This window comes from Rhinoraja longicauda, chromosome 7, assembly GCF_053455715.1.
Source record: "Rhinoraja longicauda isolate Sanriku21f chromosome 7, sRhiLon1.1, whole genome shotgun sequence".
NCBI lineage: Eukaryota > Metazoa > Chordata > Chondrichthyes > Rajiformes > Arhynchobatidae > Rhinoraja > Rhinoraja longicauda.
Window position 1 is genome coordinate 62,897,040 of NC_135959.1, and position 26,801 is coordinate 62,923,840.

General features: G+C 39.7%; 1 protein-coding gene across 4 annotated transcripts in view; it reads left to right on the plus strand.

Annotated features, from left to right (window-relative positions):
- Window positions 1-26,801, plus strand: part of LOC144595340 (centrosomal protein of 57 kDa-like) — a 32,804-nt gene that overhangs the window by 871 nt on the left and 5,132 nt on the right. Inside the window, exons 1-10 of one of the 4 annotated variants that reach the window (XM_078402733.1) lie at window positions 3,800-4,197; window positions 7,759-7,921; window positions 11,542-11,721; window positions 17,253-17,374; window positions 19,477-19,593; window positions 21,075-21,152; window positions 21,647-21,760; window positions 22,410-22,487; window positions 23,817-24,058; window positions 26,479-26,623. In XM_078402733.1, coding sequence (XP_078258859.1) covers window positions 4,171-4,197; window positions 7,759-7,921; window positions 11,542-11,721; window positions 17,253-17,374; window positions 19,477-19,593; window positions 21,075-21,152; window positions 21,647-21,760; window positions 22,410-22,487; window positions 23,817-24,058; window positions 26,479-26,623 — 1,266 coding nt within the window. In that variant the 5' untranslated portion in view covers window positions 3,800-4,170. Of the gene's footprint in view, window positions 1-3,799; window positions 4,198-7,758; window positions 7,922-11,541; window positions 11,722-17,252; window positions 17,375-19,476; window positions 19,594-21,074; window positions 21,153-21,646; window positions 21,761-22,409; window positions 22,488-23,816; window positions 24,059-26,478; window positions 26,624-26,801 lie in introns of those variants that run through there. The other 3 variants (XM_078402732.1, XM_078402731.1, XM_078402734.1) reach the window with 3 other exon arrangements.

A 26,801-nucleotide genomic window follows, 5' to 3' on the forward strand; every position in this document is an offset into this window, starting at 1 on the left:
CTTCGAGCCAGCACCGCCATGCAATGTGATCATGGCTGATCATTCACAATTAGTACCCCGTTCCTGCCCTCTCCCCATACCCCCTGACTCTGCTATCATTAAGAGCTCTATCTAACTCCTGAAAGCATCCAGAGAATTGGCCTCCACTGCCTTCTGAGGCAGAGAATTCCACAGATTTACAACTCTGAATGAAAATGTTTTTCCTCATCTCCATTCTATATGGCCTACCCCTTATTCTTAAACTGTGGCTCCTGGCTCTGGACTCCCCTAATATCGGGAACACGTTTCCTGCCTCTAGCGTGTCCAGTCTGAAGAAGTCTCGATCCAAAAAGTCACCCATTCCCTCTACCCAGAGATGCTGCCTATCCCACTGTTACTTCAGCATTTTGTGTCTATCTTCCATGTAGAGCGTGTACACCCATTATCGTGTTCCGTTCTTGGCACCATGTTATAGGAAAGATGTCAAGCTGGAAAGGGTACAGAGAAGATTTTCAAGGATATTGCCAATGCTAGAGGGTGTGAGCTATAGGGAGAGGTTGAGTAGGCTGGGTCTCTATTCCTTGGAGTGCAGGACGATGAGGGGTAAATACACCTCAATGTGTATCCCTGGGATGGCAGGACTTTCATATGAAGAAAGACTGGATAGACTAGGCTTGTACTCGCTGGAATTTAGAAGACTGAGGGGGGATTGTTCCCGATGTTGGGGGAGTCCAGAAGACTGAGGGGAAGATTGTTCCCGATGTTAGGGGAGTCCAGAACCAGGGGTCACAGCTTAAGGATAAGGGGGAAGTCTTTTAGGACCGAGATGAGAAAACATTTCTTCATACAGAGAGTGGTGAGTCTGTGGAATTCTCTGCCACAGAAGGTAGTTGAGGCCAGTTCATTGGCTATATTTAAGAGGGAGTTAGATGTGGCCCTTGTGGCTAAAGGGATCAGGGGGTATGGAGAGAATGCAGGTACAGGTTACTGAGCTGGATGATCAGCCATGATCATATTGAATGGCGGTGCAGGCTCGAAGGGCCGAATGGCCTACTCCTGCACCTATTTTCTATGTTTCTATAAAATCATGAGTGGAATAGATCGGGTAGAAGAACAGTCTCTGGCCCAGAGTTGGTGAATCGAGGACCAGAGGACATAGGTTTAAGGTGAAAGGGAAAAGATTTAATAGGAATCTGAGGAATAACTTTTTAACGAAAAGGGTAGTAGGTGTATGGAACAAGCTGCCAGAGTAGATAGTTGAGGCAGGGACTATCCCAATGTTTAAGAAACAGTTAGACAGGTACATGGATAGGACAGGTTTGGAGGGATAGGAACATAGAAAATAGGTGCAGGAGTGGGCCATTCAAGCCAGCACCGCCATTCAATATGATCATGGGTGATCATCCAAAATCAGTTCCCCTCCCCAGTGGAGGCCAATCCCCTGATTCCGTTAGCCCTTAGAGTTAAATCTAACATGGACCAAACACGGGCAGGTTGGACTAGTGTAGCTGGGATATATTGGCCGGTGTGGGCTCGTTGGGCCAAAGGGCCTGTTTCCACACTGTATCTGCCGTTCCTTCCTGCTCAGTCTAGTCCAAAGATAATAGAGGAGCAAGATAGACCACTCGACCCTAAAAACCGTAGTAGGTCATGGGTAAATTTCAGCGCATTTTAGTAAGCAGATTCTGTGTGTTCGATTGGGCAGTGTTCACAACTCTGCCTTTTTTTTTTGTATACAAAATGTTTGCAAACAATTATTTAAGTTCAACTTCTTGGATAAGTTGACATTTATAACTATTTCTTGAAGAGTTGCTGCTTCGTGATCTTTAAACTTTGGATGTTACTGATTGAATATTTGCACTAGAGATCAACTCTGTCTGTATCAGGCCAATTGATCATATTTAATGAACTCTTTGCTTTCTGGTAATTTTAATTTCTCCTCCACGAGCTGTATCTCTTTTTGTTTTATTTTAAAAAGTCATGGAAGCAGATATTAGGCATTTGCAAACAATAGAACTCTACTGTATCTACAATATATTTGAAAAGACATTTAACTTTATACTTAGAGCCAAGAAAATTTGAATTGGTGAATTGATTAGTTAAAAACCCTTGACAGCCACTAAAATGACCAATGCTGCCTGACGTGGTACAGAAGCATGAATCCAATTCAAATAGACACAGTGGTGGAGTAAATCACCGGGTCAGGCAGCATCTCTGGAGAAAAAGGATGGGTGATGTTTCAGGTTGGGACCCATCTTCAGACAAGGGGGGGGGGGGGGGGGGAGGGAAGGTGAAGAGCTGGTATAAATAAGGACCTGATCTTTTCATTGGTTAGCTGATATGCAAAACAGTGCAACCCTGTGATGCACACAAAATGATGTAAATCTTACCATGAATGACAGAAATAAAATGTGTTATTTTTGAATGATTTAAAATTGAGGGGGTTGGTGCAATATACTGCTAACCCACAAATGTGGCGTTATGAGATATTCACATTTGAAAAAATCCATACATCACAAAAAAAACCCAAGAAGATGCCTATGTTATTTGACCAACTTACCGGTTGAATTTAAATATGAAATTTTTACAGGTTGTAGGGTGGTGGGTAAGGATCGTGTTAATACATGTAACTCATTTTTCACAAAGGTGAGGGTTAGCACTAAATTGCACCAACTCCCTCAATTATGTTAAATTCAAAACTAAACTATGGTAACAATGTACATTATTCATGTCTAAAGCTAGCACTTCTGTATCAGTGTAGGTAGGTATGCATTACATTTTATTACACTAATATAAAATGAAAAGAATGAAAAAATATCTTGACATGTGTTCATAGTTATTTTATTCACAATATTAGGATTTCTGGAAATAAGTTTGATGACACTGATTGCAAATGTGCATGTGTAGGCCCTAATAAAATGTATGTGAGAGAACAGTGATCATGATAGGGAGAACCATGTGCTGAGAACTGTGTGCACGGCTGATTATATACATATATAAATATATATATATATATATATAATATAGAGGGAGATTGAAAAAAGGTTGCTAAACAAATAATTAGAGGAAATCACAAGAAAAAAAACTGGAGATGTATGTATGTGCGAAACGCCTTTATGTATATCATGTGAAAAATAAGACGATGAGAGAAATAGAGCGTTGCTTTAAATCAAAGTTGCTTCTGATCCATGAGAAGGGACTTTGATATCTATTTATCTCCATCTTGCCTCTCACACACAGACACATTCATATATACAAGTTAAATGTGTGCAGAGCAATACAAGGGAAACTGCACAAAAGAGGGAGGAAGCATGGGAGGCAAATGGGCAGAAGCAGAAATAATAAAATCAGAGAAATTAAGCAGGGGGAAAACATTTTAAAAGAAAAATAACAAAAAAATGTGAATTGATAGATGAGATATTTTCTGTATTTTAATAGTATCAGTCGGGGACGAGCTGTCTGTCCGTGGGCGTGGGGAAGAGAGTGGAAGTTTTGTTGCCTCCATCACAGTGAGGGGGTGTTTGGAGTCACTGTGATGGACGTTTGTGTTGGGGTTATGTGTCTAGTGTTCTTTTTTTTTTTTTTCTATGACTGCTATGTAGTTTCGTTCGGTACTTCGGTACCGAACGACAAATAAAGCTCTGTTATACACATACTATTCCCCCACAACACTGATTATACTGCGGAAGGCAAAACGGACGGCGGGTTTTGCTTACTAAAATGGTGGATGTTCCGCTCCGTTGCGTACTACACTTCAGTATACGCGATTTCGACGGAGTGGTCCATCTTGCTCTGCTCTGTTTTCTTTGGACACAACAGGCGACTCAGCCCTGTTGGGGCCGCTTTGAAACGCTAACGCTGCCGCACCCACCCAATTTCCCGGATCGCTGTTACGTCCCCTCCCTTCCTCGTCGGCCGTTTGCTGCTGTGAATGCGCTCCCCTCCCTCCTCTCTCAGCTGTTGCCGTGAGCGCTCCCCCTCCCTCTGTCGGCTGTTGCGGTGAGCACTCGCTCCTCCGTCGGCCATTTGCTGTGAGTGCGCTCCCCTCCCTCACCCCTTCTTTGTCGGCTGTTGCCGTGACCGCGCACCCTTCCCCCCCGGTGCGGTTTGGCTCGCGCATGCGCACTGCAGTCTGCGAGTCACTGCGGGCCTCGAGAGTCAGGTCGCCCGTTGAGTCGCGCAGATAAATAAATGGCAGCTGTTCACAGGAGCCAGCAGGTGAGTTTCGCCTTCAATGTGCTGATGCGATGGCGGCGACGTGGGGGAACAGGGATGCTGGTTGATACGGGCGAGTGTTCTCGCTGCTGTTGGATTTGTGTCCCTCGACGTACGCACTTTGCCTCCACAGATGCTGCTTGGCCCGCTGAGTTCTCCAGTATTTTGTTCCAGCTACTGGATTCCAGATTCCAGATTCCAGCATCTTTCTCATGTCACACATAAAGTTATAGTCTGAAGAAGGGTCTCGACCCGAAACGTCACCCATTCCTTCTCTCCTGGGATGCTGCCTGACCTGCTGAGTTACTCCAGCATTCTGTGAATAAATACCTTCGATTTGTACCAGCATCTGCAGTTATTTTCTTATACTACAAGTTACAGTCGCCGGTGATTTCAATGGCAACTCATTACAATCAACTCATTTTAATGCACAGTTCCTACTTGCATGGTCGTCCTATTTTATAGAAGTAAAGGTCTGTTAAAATCCTAAGAAATTTGAGATGTTGCACCCTTAATTCAATAACCAAGATATAAACAGCCTCTTAATTCCATATTTGTTTATATATTGATAATTCTACATATCTACATCTTTAATTAAGATGGCCTTCTTCCACCTACATCACATTGATTGTCCGTGCATCTGTTCATCTCCCTTTTGTTGCTAGTTTTTACTGTTAAACTGGCTGGCTAGCTTTTTTATATGTGGGTAAATACAAAATATGATAATTGTGCCCTGTCAGATTCCTTTAAAAATCAATATTTTTAAATCAAAATCTTGATCCTAAAGTGGAAGAGGATGTAGTCATTTTGGGTATTGTTAATGTGTTCAAGTCCCACCATGGCAGTTGTAGAATTTACATTTGGCTAATCTTATTAAAGTTTGCAGTTTAATAGTGTGTTGTATATTCTGAATGAGAAGCCTGATATGTCCTTAAGTCTTGTGCTGCTGATGTTTGTGTACACTGACATTATTCTGATCTGGTTATTTCCAAGTGAGAATGCTCCCAGGCTTAGTCAATGAGGAAATCTGCACTGTATCCAATAAATATCCAGATTTACAAGTGTGATTCTTTAGTGGTGTCTGCAATGTTCCTGAAAACTACTTGGTTCCAAGGGCAAACAAGAACGGGGAGGGAGGAATGCTGGCTTTTCCATTGCCACTTGGATCTGAAAAATGAATACAAAAATACATATTTTTCTCATTTGCAGAGTGTTGGTAGACTCCACCCTTGCTCCCTGGGTCAGAAATTTGTGAATAGCAGTCTGTTTAATGCACTCCTTGAAAGTTTACAGTCTGGAGCTATGGGATGGCCACTTTAGTCAGACTTGCCAGCAGCAGCACCTGGAAATCTCTAGATGCCCACACTGCCTTTCGACACTGGGTACATATATGTTCAACTTGGTAAATGGTTCACAGATGCCAGTAAGCTGCCAAGATGCTGACAATTTGATGATGCTTCTATAAATGTCTTTAGGGCTTATCACTGCAATACAAAGACATAAAATGCTGGAGTAACTGAGCAGGTTAGGCAACATCTCTGGAGAACATGGATAGCAAATGTTTCTGGTTGGGACCCTTCTTCAGACTGAATGTGGTGAGGGGAAGTAAGCTGGAAGAGGTGGTGTTTGTAGGCAGTTGCTTAAAATTGGAGAATTTGATATTGTTAGGTTGTGATGCTGTTTCTTTTGTTTGCATGTGGTCTCATTCTGGCAATGGAGGAGGCCCAGGACAGAGAGGTTCTGTACAATGCAATACAAGTTCTATAGAATTGCAAGCTTTGTGTATTGAGATAAGCATTTATTTGTAAGAAAATAACTGCAGAAGCTGGTACAAATCGAAGGTGTTTATTTTACAAAATGCCGGAGTAACTCAGCAGGTCAGGCAGCATCTCGAATGAATGGGTGACGTTTCGGGTCGAGAAGTCTGAAGAAGGGTCTCGACCTGAAACGTCACCCATTCCTTCTCTCCTGAGATGCTGCCTGACCTGCTGAGTTACTCCAGCATTTTGTGAAATAAGCATTTATTTGCATGCTTTAGTTGCTGAAGTTAAATACAGGTCCTTCCCAGGTTATGGCTGCATTCCATTCTTGAAAACTTAATGTAACCTGAACCCTTTGCAATTCAGAAATGCGACTGCAAACTGAGTTGTGATGTAGCAGAACATCCCAGCAGCTTCGAACAAAACCATCCCACAGTCTCATAAGCGCACATTTGTGCATATGGACTGTACATAAGTCAGGTGTCATACCATGCATATCTCACACAAGACTAAACCACACACAAGACTAAACCACTTTTATTGGAATACAACATGGGTAGCCATACATTGCTTGTTGTCGACCATCACCCATATCTAGGAGTCGAATTAAGCAAAGATTTAAGTTGGGCGATGCATGTTAGTCAAGTGACTAACAAAGCAAATAGAACTCTCGTCCTTCTTAAAAGAAATTTCCACACATGTAGTACATCCATCAGAGAATGCCTACAAGTCCTTGGTTAGGCCCAAATTGGAGTATTGTGGAGCTGTATGGGATCCTTTCAACAACAACAAGAAGATCACCCTGGAGAAAGTACAACGCTGAGCAGCTCGCTTTGTATGTAATGACTACAAGCGTAAATCAAGCGTGAATAATATGCAATCTTCTCTTGGATGGGATACCCTAGAGCTCCGCAGAATCAGGCTGGCTTATTGCAATTTACAAGGAGATTCACAAAATCACGACATCAAATCTTCCGAACTCCCAGAGCACCAACGGCCATGAAACAAGACAACATATCGGTCCCTACATCATCAACTCACTAAATTTCAATAAACTTTGCTACCAATATTCCCTTTACTCAAGGACGATAAGGGAATTGAATATGTTACCACCCAACACATGTGCCGCTCCTGATGTTCAGTCATTTCAAAATTTAATCACTACTCTACTCACTCCGACTTGCGCGAGATAACCACTAATGAGGTGTTTGCGCAGTAATCAACCAGAACCAGAGCCAAACTGGAGAGGGGGAGGCTGTATTGTGATCATATTTCACCATGTGGGATTAGGTAGAAACTGAACTGGAGCAGCCAGTGGATGCAGTTGATATTTTTCTGCTGGAATATAATTAATATGTATTTGCTAGATTTTTGTGTTGTGTAACACGTAGAAGAATTTATGTGACTTTTAAACTCTTTCTAAGCAATTTGCTGAAATTGGGAAGTACATATTTTCATGTTTTCTGTGCATGTGCTTTAGAGAAGAATGACATGTAACTGCTGCTATCTTATCTTTTGTTCATTACTTATTTTGAAAGTTATTGACAGATGAAGGATTCAGAAAGTGCTTCACTGATTGTAAATGTTGCAATATAGCTTATCAAACAACTTGGTCTTTGTCACATTGTTATTTCTTGCATTCAAAGTAGAATTGAAGGAATTCTGCAGATAAATTATCGACAAAGTAATATTATTAAAAAATTATTATCAAATGTTCAAGACCTATTTGACACAGTAAGTTACCCAGTTGTTTTTATTTTCCAGAAATATCTTAATATGTTGTATTTGGAATTTTATTCAATAGCTGCAGCCCTGTTTGGATGGAAGTTTTCAAGTATTACCAATGTCGGACACCTTGTCCGTGCCGTCATTTGTGGCATACCCAGTGGATAAACCCTTCCTCAATGCTGACTTGAGACGGAACCCAGATAAGCCAGTTGTTGCATATCCTGAGAGTAATAGTAGAGGTGTGTAATCCTTTAAAATTAACAAAATAATTTGTTTTTGATTTCACTTGACGCAAATCGTACTTCACTTATTTACATCACAATAGATATGAAAATAATCTAATCAAATTAGGACTTCAGTGTTTGATTAGTGTAGATAATTTGATTCGTAGATCCGAACACCTTTTATGTTGCTCAAGTAGACAATTTAGGATGGATAGTATTATCCAGCTAGTGTTGCATTGTTATTGTCAAAGGTGCCATAGTTTCAAATCCAGTATTAAACTCAAGAAAGTGCCATCTGTCCCTGTTACAAGAGGATTGCAATTGCTTTAGAGGACTACTTATAGTAACGGAACAGATTGGAACAAAAGTACAGATGATAACCTTTTAGCAGAGAGGGTTATTGTTCCTAAGAAACAGTCTGTGTCGTGATTTTCCATAACACAAAAAAAGCTTGTATTTGTGCAGATTTTAGAAAAAAATCATAACCAAATATTTGTTCATTTTTTTCTATGTGAATTCCATGACAGTGAATTGTATTCCATATCTCATGTTGTTGGATAATAATTTGTGAATTCTTTGAGGGTAATTGGCTGCACCATTGTGTGCCTGTTCCAGTTAGCTCAATTGATAGAACATGGAGCAGTACATCACAGGATCAGGCCCTTCAGTGCACAATGTCTGGGCCGAACATGATGCCAATGCCAACTCTTATTTGCCTACGCCATATCCATATCCCACCATTCCCTACATATTCAAAGGTCTCTTAAATACCACTATTGTATCCAGCATGTTGCAGGCACTCAAAACCATCTGCAAAAACTTTGCTGCGCAACTTTTTTAAACTTTGCTCCTGTCATCCTAAAGCTATGCCCCCTAGTATTTGATATTTCCATCCTGCGAAAAAGGTTCTGACTACCCTCCCTATCCCCTCATAATTTTATATACCTCTATCGGGTCTTCCCTGCACCTTCAGGTGTTCCCGAGAAAACAATCCAAGCCTGGCTAATCTCTCCTTGTAGCAAATACCCTCTAATCCAGCCATCGTTCTGGCAAACTGTCTACATCCTTTCCAAACCACCACATCCTTCCTGCATTGGGGCGACCAGAACTGCATGCCGAACTCCAAATGCGTCCTAACCAAAGTTTAAAAAAAGTCGCAAAATGACTTCCTGACTCTTTTACTCAAAGCCTCAACCAATGAAGGCAAGCATGTCATTCGCCTTCTTTATCATTCTATCTACTTGTGCTGCCATTTTCAGGACTTATGGATTTGGACCCCAAGATCCCTCTGTACATCAATGCTGTTACGAGTCTTGCACTCCCCTTGCATTCGACCTTCCAAAGTACAACACCTCCAACTTGTTTGGGTTAAACTATCTGCCATTTCTCAACCCATTTCCGTAGCTGATTTATATCCCGTTGCATACTTTTAAAGCCTTACTTAGAGTATGTGAAGCCAGCAATTTTAGTATCATCTGCAAGCTTACTAACCAATCCATCTATATTTGTGTCAGTTATTTATATATATATATATCACAAACAACATTTTTCCACCACAAGTCCATGTCTTCTCTCAGTAAGCCAGTTATGAAACCATACAAACATGTCACTGCTAAACTTATTCATCTTCTTTTTCTGCGTCAGCCAACCATGGAGGACTTTATCAAATGCCTTATTAAAATCCATTTAGGCAGTATCCACCACCCTACCCTCATTGATCACCTTTGTTGCGTCTTCAAATAATTTGATTAAGTTAGTAAGATGGGTTCGGCCACGAACAATGCCATGCTGACTGTTGCTTGTTAACCCATTCTCTTCCAAATGGGAGTAAACCCTGTCCTAAAGAATCCTCTTCTGTAGCATCTGTACCACTGATGTGAGGCTCACTGGCCTATTATTCCCTGGATTCTCCCTACTTAGACAAACTGACAACATTAGCTATTCTCCAGTCTTCCAGGATACTTATGCTGCACAACCCATTTTCCACCCCCACTCTTTCACTAAATTACCTTCTTTTTTTCAAATACTCAGTTGGTTATAGTGTGGAACATGATACCATGGGGCGTCAAGGACAATTGCACAGATGAACTTCACGGAAAGTTGTGGATCTAAATACTAAAGATGGTTTATCTTCTTTATCTTTGTGCTACTTTTAGTTGGCTCTATATTTATGCTCTCAAATATTTTCCTGTTATAGCCTATTTATAGCCTTGCTTTCAAAGAAGCTTGTAGGCTGCATATTTTCTTCACCAAATGCTGCACAAGGCATTCCAAATACATTTCTTGGACTTTATTACCTTCTCCCTCAGAATTCACCTTATCACCCTGATCTGGCGTTCTCCCCATATTTGGCTACTGCACTTCTGATTTCCAAGGTCGAATTGTAAATAGTGAGCAAAACATGCCAATCTGAGCAATTAGTTTCATCAGTCTGAAGAAGGGTCTCGACCCGAAACGTCACCCATTCCTTCTCTCCTGAGATGCTGCCTGACCTGCTGAGTTGCTCCAGCATTTTGTGAAATAAATTAATTTCAACAGCTCCTCGCTCGGGAGACAAGCTAAGTCGTATAATTAGGAGCAGGAAGTTAAAAAGGAATACAAATGAAAGCAGAATTAGGGCAAATCATTTTGGTGAAGTGTGAAATTTTGAAAAAGACAAAGTGGAATAATTTCTAACTGAGAAGCAAAGTTCGCTGTTCTTAGACCGGCCTTGGGTTCAAGGATGATTTGCTTTCACTCAGGTTCTGTGAGTTCTAACATACTAATGAATCTTGTGTGGGATTTGCAGACTCTAACGGGTCAGCTGGATGTGTGGATAGTTAAGTAAAGATATTCAGCTCTTCATGTACACTGTCAAATTAATGTATAGATTCAAAACACCAGTTAAATGTTCGACATTGGAGTTTTCAGTTCAGATGTGCTAATGTTTCAATTGCACTAAATCTTTGTAAGACTCATTTGGAGTACAAATTTCTATTTTAGCAACCAAAATGAAGGATGAAAATTTTGACTTGGAATGTATACAGTACAAATTCACCAGGATGATATTTGGGCTTAATTGGTTATTATTAGAGCAGATGTATTTTTTCAAGTTGGAAAGTTGAGGGATCATTTCACTGTTTTAAAAAAGGAAGATCGTGGTATCGATATACATCCGGCATTGTGAGGCTCCATATCTATAGTCTTTTTTTAGTTTAGTGATGCAGCGCAGAAACAGGCCCTTAGGCCCACCGAGTCCTCATTGACCATCGATCCCCGCACAGTAAAGCTATTCCTACACACACACACACACTGGGGTCAATTTACAATTATACCAAACCAATTAACCGACAAACCTGCATGTCTTGGGAGTGTGAGAGGAAACCAGAGATCATGGAGAAAACCTACGTCATTCAAGGATGATACCTAATATTTGTGCATTACATCGGTGAATCTGATCAAATGAAATGATCTGAAGGCATGCATGTAGTTCTCCTGAATATAACAATAAGATTAGACAAGATATTTTTATGAGTTAGCAAGTGTATTTTACAGCCTTTTTTATTTTAGACAAATTTAGATTCTACTGCAGTTTAGTGGTTGAATTTATCGATATACAGTCCAAATCCTCCTGATCTGACTTTGACTTATTTTAGCGGTTCTTTCGGCGTTACGAAATCTACAAGAGAAGATTCGGAGGTTGGAGCTCGAACGAATGCAGGCAGAGGAACACTTGAAACGAATCTCTAAGGAAACAGCAGAATACAAAAAAATCTTAGATAAGAGCCAACAAGAATGCAATACTGCACAGCCAGAAGTAGCACAACATAATCAAGGTTTGTTGAAATGGGATTTCTGTTCTAATATTTGCAAACATTTATGCTTGGAATCTAATATTGTCCCTCAATAATCCTTGTGCTTCCGGTCTCAGTGTGCATTGGTAATGTCTTATTATTGTCACGTGTACCGAGTTGCTGTGAGAAACTGACAAAATGGAACTGTTGGTAAGCTTTCTTGACCATAACACCAATGTGATAGCAGTAACGGGATCATTCCGAGTCAGCATGGATTTACGAAGGGGAAATCATGCTTGACAAATCTACTGGAATTTTTTGAGGATGTAACTAGGAAAATTGACAAGGGAGAATCAGTGGATGTGGTGTACCTCGACTTTCAGAAAGCCTTCGACAAGGTCCCACATAGGAGATTAGTGGGCAAATTTAGGGCACATGGTATTGGGGGTAGGGTACTGACATGGATAGAAAATTGGTTGACAGACAAAGCAAAGAGTGGGGATAAATGGGTCCCTTTCGGAATGGCAGGCAGTGACCAGTGGGGTACCGCAAGGTTCGGTGCTGGGACCCCAGCTATTTACGATATACATTAATGACTTAGACGAAAGGATTAAAAGTACCATTAGTAAATTTGCAGATGATACTAAGTTGGGGGGTAGTGTGAATTGTGAGGAAGATGCAATAAGGCTGCAGGGTGACTTGGACAGGTTGTGTGAGTGGGCGGATACATGGCAGATGCAGTTTAATGTAGATAAGTGTGAGGTTATTCACTTTGGAAGCAAGAATAGAAAGGCAGATTATTATCTGAATGGTGTCAAGTTAGGAGGAGGGGGAGTTCAACGAGATCTGGGTGTCCTAGTGCATCAGTCAATGAAAGGAAGCATGCAGGTACAGCAGGCAGTGAAGAAAGCCAATGGAATGTTGGCCTTCGTAACAAGAGGAGTTGAGTATAGGAGCAAAGAGGTCCTTCTACAGTTGTACCGGGCCCTGGTGAGACCGCACCTGGAGTACTGTGTGCAGTTTTGGTCTCCAAATTTGAGGAAGGATATTCTTGCTATGGAGGGCGTGCAGCGTAGGTTCACCAGGTTAATTCCCGGAATGGCGGGACTGTCGTATGTTGAAAGGCTGGAGCGATTGGGCTTGTATACACTGGAATTTAGAAGGATGAGGGGGGATCTTATTGAAACATATAAGATAATTAGGGGATTGGACACATTAGAGGCAGATAACATGTTCCCAATGTTGGGGGAGTCCAGAACAAGGGGCCACAGTTTAAGAATAAGGGGTAGGCCATTTAGAACGGAGATGAGGAAGAACTTTTTCAGTCAGAGGGTGGTGAAGGTGTGGAATTCTCTGCCTCAGAAGGCAGTGGAGGCCAGTTCGTTGGATGCTTTCAAGAGAGAGCTGGATAGAGCTCTTAAGGATAGCGGAGTTAGGGGGTATGGGGAGAAGGCAGGAACGGGGTACTGATTGAGAGTGATCAGCCATGATCGCATTGAATGGCGGTGCTGGCTCGAAGGGCTGAATGGCCTACTCCTGCACCTATTGTCTATTGTCTATTGTGATTGGACCAGGCCAAATTGTTGGTGACATTTATATCTAGGAATATGAAGTTCTCAACTATCTCCACTTTAGTAGGTTAGTTGAGCTCTAGAGTTGAATGCCTTTGCAGTGACCAGCGAAATATTGTCGTTAATATATAATACTCTTTGCAACAGAGATGACAAGAATTTGGAGAGGTTTTTGCATTGTGCTTGCAAACCACTCTGGCTGCAAGGGAAGTATTTGTATGCTCTTGCTATCTTGTATGCTTTAACTGGTCTTTTTGGAAAATCCTGCTCTGATACAAATGTAATGTCAGGTAGCTTAATTGAACATGTCAGTTACATAGAACATTTCTACACGGGAACAACCCTTTCAGCCCACCATGTCTGTGCCAACTATGGTGTCAATCGAGCTTATCCCATCTTCCTGCACATTGTCTGTATCCTAGATTCCCTCCACATTTATGTGTCTGCCTCTGCAGCATTATTATTGTAACTCCATGTACTACTATGACAGCATATTCCAGGCATGTACCCCTCTGTGCAGGTTTTAAAAAACCTGTCTTGCAAATCTTCTTTAAACATTCTCTCCTGTCATCTTAAAAATTTGCCCTCTGGTATTTGGCCTGAGGAAAAGACCCAATTTTCCCTATCTATGCTTCTCATAATTTTATATACTTCTGTCAGGTTCCCTTCGGCCTTGGATGCTCCAGGATTATCTAAATTCTCTGTAGTTAATACTCTCCAATCCAGACAACATCCTGGTGAACCTTTTCTGCACCTTCTCTGAAGCTTCCACATCCTTCCTGTGGTGTGCTGACTGGAACTGCATGCAATACTTCAAATGTGGAATAACTAAAGTTTCGCACATATGCAACATGACTTCAGTCTGAAGAATGGTCTTGACCCGAAACGTCACCCATTCCTTCTCTCCAGAGATGCTGCCTGTCCAGCTGAGTTACTCCAGCATTTTGTGTCTACCTTCGATTTAAACCAACATCTGCAGTTCTTTCCTACACATGACTTCCTGACTTTTGTACTCAATTTCCCAACTATTGAAGGACAGTATGCCTTATGCTGCCTTTACTACTTTCTATGCTTGTGATATTACTTTCTTTGTACTTGACCTTAAGATACCCCTGGACATCAATGCTTGCAAGGGTTCTGTTATTTACTAAACACTTTCCTCTTGCGTTTGACCTCCCAAATTGCAATATCTCACACTGGATTAAATTCCATCTGTAATTTCTTTACCTAAATCACCATCTGATCAATATATTCTGCAATGTCATTTGACAAATCTCACCATCTACAACTCTGCCAATTTCTGTGTTATCTGCAAGCACACTGATCAGCCCACCTACATTTTCATCCAGATCATATATAAATATATATATATATATATCTCACAAACCACGGAGGAACCAACCTCGATTCTGGTGGAACACCCCTGCCCACAGGCGTACAATCGAAGAATCGTCACTGCTCTATCTTGTAGGACCAAGCCAATTTTCGATCCATCTTACCAACTCACTGTGGATCCCTTGTGACTTGATCTTCTGGACCAGTCTACCATGAGAGGACACAAAGTGCTGGAGTTACGCAGCGGGTTAGGCAGCCTCTCTGGAGGACCTGTTTCTGGCACAAACGGCACCCACACATGTCCTCCAAAGATGCTGTCTGACCTGCTGAGTTGCTCTTGCACTTTGTATTTAATGCAAGATTCCAAATGTGTACTAATTTGTGTCTTCCATGAGAAATCTTCTCTATTGCTTTACTGAAGTCAATGCAGACAACATCCAGTACCCTCCCTTCGTCAACCTCAGTTATTTCATCAAAACATTCAACCAAATTTGAGAGACCGAACCTCTCGCACACAGAGCCATGCTAACGTTCCTTTTTAAGTCCATATACTTTTCCAAATATGGGTAAACCCTTTGTGTAAGAACCTTCTCAAATAGGTTCACTGATGTAATTCACCAACCTTTAATTTCCTGGCTTGTCCCCGTAGCTCTAAAAAGAATAATATCAGCTATTGTAAAATAAATTGCAATAGGAATTCAGCGGGTCAGGCAGCGTCTGTGAAGGGAAATGGACAGATTACATTTCGGGTTGAGACCTTTCATTAAATCCTCCAAGAAGGGTCCCAACCTGAAACATCGTCTGTCCACTTCTCTTAAAAAATGCTGCCTGACCCACAGTTTCTCCAGAACCCTTGATTTCTGCTCGATTTCAAAATATGCACTCTCTTGATGTCTCTGATATTAGCTATTCTCCCATCTTGCCTGTGGGTAAAAACAACGTAAAGATCTTAGTAAAGACCCCGCAATCTCCTCCCTGAGTGTCCTGAGAGAGATTCAATCCAGTCCCGATGAGTTATCCATCTTAATGTTTTTTCAAAAGCCCCATCACCTCCATAATATCAACTTCCCCTTGAATATCAATATACCCTTTTCTGATCTCACTATCCTTGGTGATACCAATACAAAATAATCACTTGGGCCAAAACTCATGTCCTCTGACTCCAAGCACAAATTTCCTTCTTCGTCCTTGAGTGGACCTACCCTTTTCTTAGCTATCTTTAGATTTTAATATATGTATAGCATGTCTCTGGATTCTTCTTAATCCTACTTGTCAAGTTTAGTTGTTTTCTGCTTCCTTCATAATCCTCATGGGCCTTGTCTGTGTAAAGGTTAATCTTGCATGGCAAGTATCTTGGGTGGAGTGGTGGGGAAGGGGGTGGGGCAACTTGCCTGCAGTGCAAGAGAATTTTAGTTAGTACTAGACCAAGTGGACCCGTTGGATCCAAACCTCTCCTGCATTGGTGCAGCACCCCCTTCCCTCCCCCCCTCCCCTTCACTGCTCCCCCATCCCCTTCACCCCTCTCCATCCCCTTCACCCCTCTCCATCCCCTTCTCCCCACTCCCCTTCACCCCTCCCCATCCCACTCTTTCCCCCCCTCTGTCCCCCCATCCCCCTCTCTCCTCCCCTCCCCCTCTCTCTTCCCCTCCCCCCCCCCTCTCTCTTCCCCTCCCCCTCTCTCCTCCCCTCCCCCCCCCTGCGCAACCGAGGACCCGTTGCCAGGCAGGGAGTGCCTCCGTGGGCGGGCAAGTGGGGACAGGGAAAACACACTGGCCTCAGCCCCGTTTCTCCTGCGGGCTGAGCGTGGAGCCGAAGCGTCTCCTGCAGCTCGGTTGCCGGGCGGGGAGTGTCTCCTGGGGCCGTGAGTGGGCGAGTGTGAACAGGGAGATGCTCTGACCTCGGCCCCATTTCTCCTGAGGGCGGGCGTGGAGCCGAAGCCTCTCCTGCAGCTCGGCTGCGATCAGCGGGGACAGCCATCTTATGGATCCTCTGCTGCGCATTGCACCACAGGAGGAAGGTCAGGCCTGACCACGCCGGGACGGGCGCCAGTCCTCCCGGAGGGGGGGGAGCACATTTATTAAAGTTTATTATGTAAATTGTTCTTAAAAAGTAACAAAAGTGGGTTTATTCAGACCACGGCGGAATGGTGAGTAGGGACCTAAAATTGTCACACTGTCGTTATGGCTGTGTAGAGGGCATGGTACACACATAAACATATACACACAAACAAACCGAGAGTTTTAGTAATAGATATATAGATATAGATAGTTTTACTTCAAATGAAAACAGCTAATTTTGCATCGTGTGCAGAGGTGATACCCAGTTAGGAACTCATTCTTTGTTTGCCAATCAATCGTTTGCAGGTTAAGCAAAAGCAAAACCAATTACTTTTGTACAATTTTAAATGTTATTGCGAAATCTACATCTGCTCAATGATATGATGACAGACGTAATTAAATTCTTAGAATTGCTGATTACAAATGGCATGCATTCTGAAAATTTCCGTGTGTCAGCATTTCAATTTAGCTCACATATATTGTTTGCAGACCTCCATTCTGATATTTGAAAGTGTGCTTGTGAGAATTACCTACTTGTTAAAATAGTTACTCTTCATCACAAAGCAATTTATTACCATAGTTATATTAGATTATTATGGTTAATTTCCAGCCTTGGCCACTCATTTGTCAGCAGCTGAGTCTCGTTGTAACATTCTGGAAAAACAACTAGAATACATGAGAAAAATGGTCCAAACAGCAGAAATGGAACGAGGAGCAATGTTGCAGAGACAGGTAATGCTGATAAAGTTGGCAAGCAGATGTGAATATGTGAAAGAATATATCCCAAAGTCTTGGAGCCATGTCTATTTCTTCACTTCATACATGGTTTTAGAAATTAGTTATTGTTTTCACGTAGAACATAGAACAGCTTGGCACAAGAACGGGCCCTTTGGTCCACAATGTTTGTGCTGAGCATAATGCCAAGACCATCTCTTATCTGCCTGCCAATAATTCATACCACTCCATTCCCTGCCTATCCATATTCTAATCTCTTAAATGTCACTATTATATTTGCCTCAACCCACTGTTTGAATATATGTGAGAGTATGAATCTTCCATTTGATTAAGTGCATACTGAAGAAGGGTCCTGACTCAAAACATCACCTGTCCCTTCCCTCCACAGATGCTATCTGACACGCATAATTATTCCAGCACACAGTATTTTGCTCAACATTCCAGCTCCTGCAGTTCCTTGTGACCCCATAATTGTTATTATGGCTTCTTTTTAAACGATGTAAGAAATAATAAGATCAATATTACTGACTGACAGTTTTGAAACAAAGTATCAATGGAACTGGATTGCACCAATTTTAAAATCTAAGGCACTGGATATGTTTTACCTTCATGAACAATATTTTTTGACAAATATTTGTGTAATACCACCAAAATGAATTCATGTCAAGAATCCCTTCATACTCAATGTTTTATCTCTGTAATCTTGAGAACCATAAATAATTGTTAGTCTTGTACTGTTTTACATTCTTTAATTTGGACATGTATTTTTGATGTTTATACTAATATTCTCCTTTCCCAATGTCATTTTCCAACATTATACCATTTGGTTATATTTATCAATGGTTCCAAGTCATTTATAAAGAACAGAGAAATTAGAAAAAAACCCCAGCTAAATTGACATGGGTAATTGCAGCATAGGAAAGGAAGTTTTAATAGTCAAGTCAAGTCAAGTCAATTTTATTTGTATAGCACATTTAAAAACAACCCACGTTAATAGGAGCATTTGAAATGCTTATGTAGAATTGAGGAATAGAAAAGAATAAAAGCCTTTGACTTTATGAATTTCCAGTCAATTGTAATAAAATAGCACGTTATCTAATTAGATAAGCATTTTGACAAAGCAGTGTAATTGCGGTGGGAGACTTTAATTTCAGCAGAACCTGAGAACCAGAACAGTTCTGGTTTCAGAGACAGCTTATTTTGAACAAAATTGTGCTCTTGACCCAACAAAATAACAGACCAAATTGGATGCCAAGTAAAAAACTTGTAGTTTACAATATATGAGAAAACCTAGCTAATGTCAGCCATTATATGATTTTCTTTTCATGTTATGTTTGAAAGGGAGAAGGATGAATCATGGCTCGAGCTTTCAAATTTAGGTAAGACTAACTTAAGAGATGTAGTACGGCTAACCACAATAGACAGGATATAATCACTAACAGATGAAACTTCAGAGGAACAATATGTTCAAAAGAAAACATATTTGGCGAATACAAAAACGATGAAAATCACTAAAGGACTATACGCAATTAAACTACTTTGATCAACAAAAGGTATATGTAACTTATGTGAACACGGTAGAGATCCTGAAAGATATATAAAGAATATTAACAGGCTATGAAATGAAAGCTAGAAAATTCCTGTGATGGGTATCCCACCTAACACATGATTTATTAGATTTACAGTGGATAAAGGGATCTAATTAAATTTTTGAAGTTTCCAAAAAAGAATTGATGATGGCCAGAAAAAGAGAAAACAATCTTAAAATTAGATCTACACTGTTCATGGCTGATACCTGGCTTTTGAAATCAGGAATCTTTTGTTTAGTTTTTGAAGCTATGTAATTTGAAAGTTTTCAAAACCAAAATTGCGAGATTGTGGTTAGTCATTATTAGGGATTGCAGAATCAAGATGGGAAGATGGAGTTGAGAAGCAGATTAGTCATAATTACCTGACAAGGGATGGGACAAAATAATTACTACTTTATTCCTATAAATTCATAAGGAGGTAATGCACAAAATTGTACTCCCTAAAGTGGCAACTTGTATAAATACAAGAAAATAAATTTCATGACTTCAGTTGCATTCTTGTTAAACCAGGCATCTTTAGAAAAGAAGAGTTCTATGGACCATTCAGATCTACAATCAAAGCTTGAAAAACTTGACTTTATTGAGAGAGAGTATCTTAAACTCACAGCAACACAGACGGCAGCAGAGGTAAATGGTTTATTTATTAAATGTATTTTCTGACTAGGATTTTCATTTATAAATAAAATTCATACTGAATGTTACATTTGGCAATGCCATAATCGTATGTCATTTTGATACCATGAAAATATAATTCTGACAATTCAGTAATATTTGGGTATTTAGTAAAATTCCAATAATTTGCTGCCGGAGCATATGAAATCGTGATGGTTTGGCATCAAGTAATGTTTGCTGTGCTCCGTTTCTCCTGGCTAAAGCCTAGGTTCATTAATTCCCTGTCAGCCAGGATCCTGTTTTGTACACTCCTTTCCACTAAACTGGTTTGCTGGACAATTTAAATGTGTAACATTCTATGAAAAAGGTGAATTAAGAATGCTGTTATTAATGAAAATAGCAGCAACAGTCTGGAAAATCTGGTAATTTGAGTCATAAATGGGATGAATTAACGGAGATTTACTTGTAGGTGGTAACTTTAAGTTAATACAAAAGGCTCACATGCTTGTGCTGTTAGTACCTGATAGTCGAGTGCAAATGTCAGTCTTGCATATGATGTATTCTCTTGTTCCTTGAACCTGTGCTTTTTAAAGAAAAATCCAATGAACCCAGATTTAGCATTTGGTGGGACTAGTGTAGATGGGACATGTTGGTCAGTGTGGGCAAGTTGGGGCGATGGGCCTGTTTCCACTCTGTATGACTCTATCTCTTGCCAATCTCCACGTTGAAAACTGTCCTCTTACATTGTGGAGATTAGAGTAGCACTTCCTTATCATTGGGCATCTGATTAAGTGCACCAACCTGAGTGGAGGTCTACAGCATGTGTAAAGAGGATTAGGAGTACTGCATTTGGACGGATAATGGGGATATAAGAATCCATGGAATCTAAATCAAATCTAATTCAATGTTAAATCATGCTTAGAAAGCTGATTAGAGAAGGAAAATTAAATTGGAATGAAATGAGAGATAAGAAGCAAGTGGTATAAAAATACAAGTTTAGCACAAATTAAATCTTCCGTAGAAAGAATTCACTCCAATAATTGGTTATGATGTTAATGTTAAATCTGTATGATTTTCTGAGGAATTGTTTCTTGTTTCTGATAAACTTGTTTCTGATGTGTTATTACAATATAATTATGCATGTACAGTAAAACACTGATAATCCACTATTTGGAAAAACTGCATTTTGGAACCTGGTTTGCCAGGTGATGTTTACCATGCTCCCTTTCGACTGACAAGGATCTAAGTTTCTACATTTCATTCCGATTCATCAGGTTTATTGGAACATTTATTATAAAGCTGTGGAACTATAACATTTCATTAAAATGAATTGAAAGTGTTTTTGGGTATCAATGAAAGATCAATAGTCTTGAAAATCTGCTCGTTCGATACCACCAAAGTCCCAAATGTACTGGATCATCATAGTTTTACGATATTCAATTAAGTGCCTTTCCATGCTCAATATAATTTGACTGCTACTTTGCTCTTTCGTCTAGAAAAAAATTTGTGAATTAGAACAGAGGTTACAAGAGGAGGAACATCAACGAAAACTAATACAGCATAAAGCCGCACAGGTTTGAAGCATTGAAATGCTCCAATTTTAAGTGGTTTGGCGAACTCACTTACCAACAACAGAGATTGCTAGTCTTAGATCAGAAAGAACATTTTGTGTTGTCTAACTCTGGATTGGAGAGAAAATATTTACAATTGTGTTGCTTCATATAGCTCAAGAATATAATCAGAAAACTTTACACTTCTACTGATAAAAGGTACTTCAAAAACAATCTATAATGACTACATTTTGTATGGCTTCATGAAGCAGCTGCCAAAAATTAATATATTACCATGCACAAGGATGCTGCAAAGGCAAATGACTAATTAGAGGAACTGCAGATTGGAAGAATAATTTTGGTTCAAGTAGATTATCGAACGCTTTGGAGGGTTGGTTCATACCATACATGACACTATCGTTACCTTTTTCAAGTTAATACATCTATTACATAAACTCGAGTATAAATTCTTTGTGATTGTAATTGTATTTAAAAGACATGTTTCTCTTTGTATCTAGTTGCAGACTGGCCTGGAAAGAAATAGAATTCTGTTACAAGCAGTGTCGCCAAAACAACCACCATCACAACCAAGGGCAAAGAAAGTAAAGAACAAGAAGCAGCATCTGGTGAAGGTAAATGTAATTGTTGCTGAAGGTAAACAATATCTGACTTGAAAGCATTTAAAATATTTTAGAACAGCTTTTATGGTTTGGTCTGAGGGTTGATGCATTTGAGAGTTTCCTGGCCATGTTGAAGATATCGTGAGGCAATGTTGTACTTGATTTGGTATGTTTAAGGAATCGGGAAATGTACAAGAAGTAGAAGTTGTATCACCATTGTGTGACAGTAATGGCAGAAAAAAATATTTTTAAGATCAGGGCATTTAAAAAGATAACATTTGAAATGAACTTCATAAATATTGCCAAATATTCTTGTTTGAAATAATGGCAGGATTTCTTTTGTGTCCTTCTGAGATGACAAACTATATCACAATTTAATGTCATGACAAAAGATAGTAGCTGGAATAATATACACCACCTCAATTCCTATAATCGTCCAAGTGCCAGGTTCAGTTTCGTACTCACTGGAATAATCTTGAACCTGCAAACATCTGACTGGAAGTACTACCAATTGACCCGTATACTATCTAGTTTTGAAAGTAAAATTAGATAAATTATGATTTTTAAATTTTGATACTCAGTGCTTGGCAGTCATGAGGATATCTGATGAGCAGATTTCTATATTTGGCTGTCTAACATGGTTTTCTTTGCTCTCTTTTAGAAGTCTTGTACTACCCATTCTCATGCACAACCCCATTATCGCTTTAATCTGGGTGATATTCCATTTGTTGCAGGAAAAGTGAGTATGAACGATTGCATTCATCTTGCATGTGCTAATGTGTTGCATTGTTTTCTGCTGTATTGCTATGTTCTATTGATTTTAACTAAACTCTTTATACAGTCTCCAATATTGCTGTTAGCTAGTTATTTAGGTCTATGTTTATTTCCAATAGATATGGTCTTCTCCATACTTCAAGGAAGTTTAATGTTTGAAATTGGTAATTTTAAAGTTTTAAATTAAGATTTTAAAATGTTTCTGCATTTTTTCTTGTAAGTAATTTTATTGAGGTAACCTAGTTCAATATTAGGAATTCTGAAGCATAGGCTGGAATGTAGACTACAGTTAAATCCAAACTGAGAATGCCTACAATTACAACATTAGAATTCAATGGGTAGTGCACACACATGTGTACATTTCACACCTGACCATCATTAGACGAGATCTGCATGTTGGTCAAATTGATTGATGAGAAAAATTGCTGTCAAGAGAATGATAAGTAGGCCTTTTCATTTGATTGATTAATGTATGTCTTTGTGTTGTTACTTTTTTGTTAAAAGATAACTTAAATAGTTAACAAATCTTTTTGGGTGATATTTACAAGCATTCAGTTTCAATACTGAGCCTGGGATGGGCCTCAAGCGCTCAAAACCATTCTAAGTTTGCAACCCGCAACAGGAGATATGAGACAATCTCTTGCCTCAACCCCTCTTTTGTTTTGAACTCAACTGAACCTCTCCAAACAGCTGGGAGCCAGAAACTGCAATGTTTCTTTCACTTTTCAATTGCAACTTGGATTATTGTGTTCAGGTCTTTTGAATGGAATTGAATCCACAAGTAAAAATTCTATGATCAAGTTGAACCTTGCCTTGCACAAAAAATATACTGGAAGGGTCAAGAACCAAAACATCACCTATCCATTTTCTCCAGTGATGCTGCTGGACCAGCTCAGTTACTCCAGCATTTTGTGTGTATCTTTGGTGTAAATCAACGTCTGCAGCTCCTTTTTATTACAAAAAATAAACTATTTGGTTTACTTTTTCCCCCCACATTCCTAACTTCCAAATTGGTTTGTAAACAAATTTATCATGCATACTAACTATTGCCATGCATTGTTTGAAAGGAAAGCCTTTGCTTCTATTTTTTTCTTAAAATATTTGATGAGAATTTAAGTTTTTAAAAATTCTTTATTTTTTAACAATTTTAAAAATGTAATGTGTTTTAAAGTTTAAGGTGCTTGTGCATGTACCTATTATTAATTAATGTCAAGAACAAATGTTGGTTTGAAATCAATTGCTTCCAGCTTTTAGTAATTTTGTTTTAAATCTTACTGTTGTCTTTGTCTATCAGTCAGCTAGTCCAAGTCATTCAGTCCGTGCCAATGTTCAGCATGTATTGCATCTGTTGAAGCAACATAACAACATTTTGTGCAATGACCGAGTGGTTAGTGAGCTGCCAATGGTCCAAAAAAGAGTCTCCAGAACTTCCAAATCAATGACTGAAAGTTCTTCTGGATCTACTATATCTAATTCCTATGAGTTACTGTCTGAACTGTTGTTAACTTTACAAGATGAATTTGGACAAATGAGTTTGTAAGTATTATCTTAATCTACTTTAAAATGTGCATATTAATTCATTATTAGCTGTTTGGAATTTTGTAGCTTCATAATGTTTAAATTTCTACATTTCTAGTATTACAGCATTCAAAATGTAATAAATCAAAATGTTATTAATTAAAATAGTCACAAAATGCTAGAATAACGAAGTGGAATAAACAGTATCTCTGGATAGAAATTTCTATATATGGGTGACATTTTGGGTCAAGACCAAACTGAGTCAGGGGAGAGGGAGATACAGAAATAAGGAGATGTGGTGTGAAAACAAGACAAATGTGATCAAGGAAAATGTAGAATAGATCATTGTTAGCTAGGAGAAGGTAACACCAATGTAAGTGAGGACAGTCAGACTAGTCGGAGAACTGGCAAGGGGGAGGAATGGAGAGCGAGAGGGAAAGCAAGAGTTACTTGAAGTTAGAGAAGTCAACTGTTGGGGTGTAAGCTGCCCAAGCGAAATATGAAGTGTTCTTCCTCCAATTTGCACAGGGTCTCTCTCTTGACAATGGAAGAGGACAGAAAGGTCAGTGTGGGAATGGGAGGGGAGTTAGTGTTTAGCAACTGGACGATCAGGTAGGTTTAGGTGAACTGAGCAGAGGTGTTTGGCGAAATGACGCCGAGCCTGCACTTGGTCTCGTTGATATATAGGAATCCTCACCTGGAACAGCGGATAGTCTTCTGCGGAAAGTGGTCATTGACAAATCCACACCTGACTCCTGAAGAGTGTTTCTGATCTGTCTGACAGGTGTTTGGGAATTTTTCTTTATTATAGAGAGAAATCTTCTGTCATCAGCTGTGGAGGTCTTCCTTGGCCTGCCAGTCCCTTTGCGATTAGTAATCTCACCAGTCCTCTTTCTTCTTAATGATGTTCCAAACAGTCAATTTTGGTAAACCTAAGGTTTGGCTGATGTATCGACAAATTTATTGTTTCTCAGAGTCATAATGGTTTCTTTGACTTTCATTGGCACAACTTTGCCCCTCTTGATAAACAGCAATAAAAGTTTCCAAAGCCGATGGAAAGACTGGAGGAAAGACTAGGTGCTGAGAGCTCTCTTATACCTGCATTAAGGAAGCAATTAAACACACCTGAGCAATTACAAACACCTGTGAAGCCATGTGTCCCAAACATTATGGTGCCCTGAAATGGGCGGACTAGGTATAAACACAGCTGTAATTTCTACATGGTGAAACCAAAATGTATAAAAAATACCCTTTAATAAAATCTGACAATGTGCACTTGAACCACATGTGTTTTTTTTTCTATTACAAATCTCAAATTTTGGAGTACAGAGGCAAATAAATAAATGATGGATCTTTGTCCCAAACATTATGGAGGGCACTGTAAGTGATAGGATTGAATGAAATTAAAGAAGTTATTATATTAAAATAAAAGTAACAAAGTGGAAATGAACAGATTGGGAAATTGTTAAAAAGAAACAGAATACCAGGAAAATAATACGGGGTGCAAAGGTAAATATGTGGGTTGGGGGGGGAATTGAAAGGTGCTGAGCTGTCGCAGGGAGAACAATTCTGAGGTTAAAGGTTAATGCATGCAGGACTCTTATCACAGAAAAGAGAAGGCAATACATTTTTGCACTGTTTTCACAGTGGAGTGAGAAGAAAATACCAGATAATCTTTGAAAAAAGGCAGGGCATTTTGTTTTATTTCTGATCATGCATATTTTTGTGTATCTTGAGGGAAGGTTGAAGGCCAATTTTATTTCAATTATGCTTTTAGAAAGTGTTTTACATTTCACCATATTAGATCGAACTCGATGTTTTGAAAACAAATATAGGATGGCCAATGATTAGTCAGTAATTCCAGAGAGATACACTGCTAATTACTTTTTAAACTTCACCAGCATTTCTGCCCAAAATCTCTTTCATGTGGTAACATTGGTTCTCTTTACAATGTGTGCCCGATCCTAGCGCCCTCTTGTAACAACAGCCAAGCTGCTTGTGGCCTTGTGCCACTGACTTCATCCATCTTCCCCTATCTATGTGGTGCATATACCTTTGTAAAGCAAAAAGCAGGTTTTCTACTATGTGCACTTAATTCCAACCGAGTACTTTAGAGATAGATGGGCATGGCGATGTTGTAGAGCAAATGGGGTGGGGATATGGATCAAAAAACAAACATGTCTTTCTCTGTAGTACTTTGCTTATCTCCTGCGTCTCTTAACTACTGTTGGCTTAAGATAACATGTATCAGCTAAGGATGCAGACTCATTGCATGGTGTTCCGGATGTTGTTTCTGAATCCTTTTGGAAACTATGCCTTTCTCATGCTTCTTTTACTGAATTCTGCTCGATACCAATAAAAGCAACGAGTCTTCATATTAAAAATTAAACTTGTTTTCGTACAGCTAATAAATGCGATTTTTACTCTTTTTAAACTAGTGAGCACCATGAACTGGTTAAACAAATACATGAAGCAAAAACAAATGCAATGAGAGAGGACTTGGAGCGAGAGTTAGAAGCGCTGGTGAAAAGAATGGAAGCAAAAGGAGATCAGATTGCTAAAGTTCGCAAACATCAAGCATCAGTAAGACTGAATTATTTTAAAGGATTTACAAAGTAATTTCTTTTGACCCAGCAAATAAAGTTGCTGCTCCATATATCAATGGTTTGATTTTTAGGCTCCATTAATTTTACTAATTTCAGCTGCTATAAATTGTTGCTGTCAAGAGGCACTAACATTTAACTATGCTTTTCACTGGTCA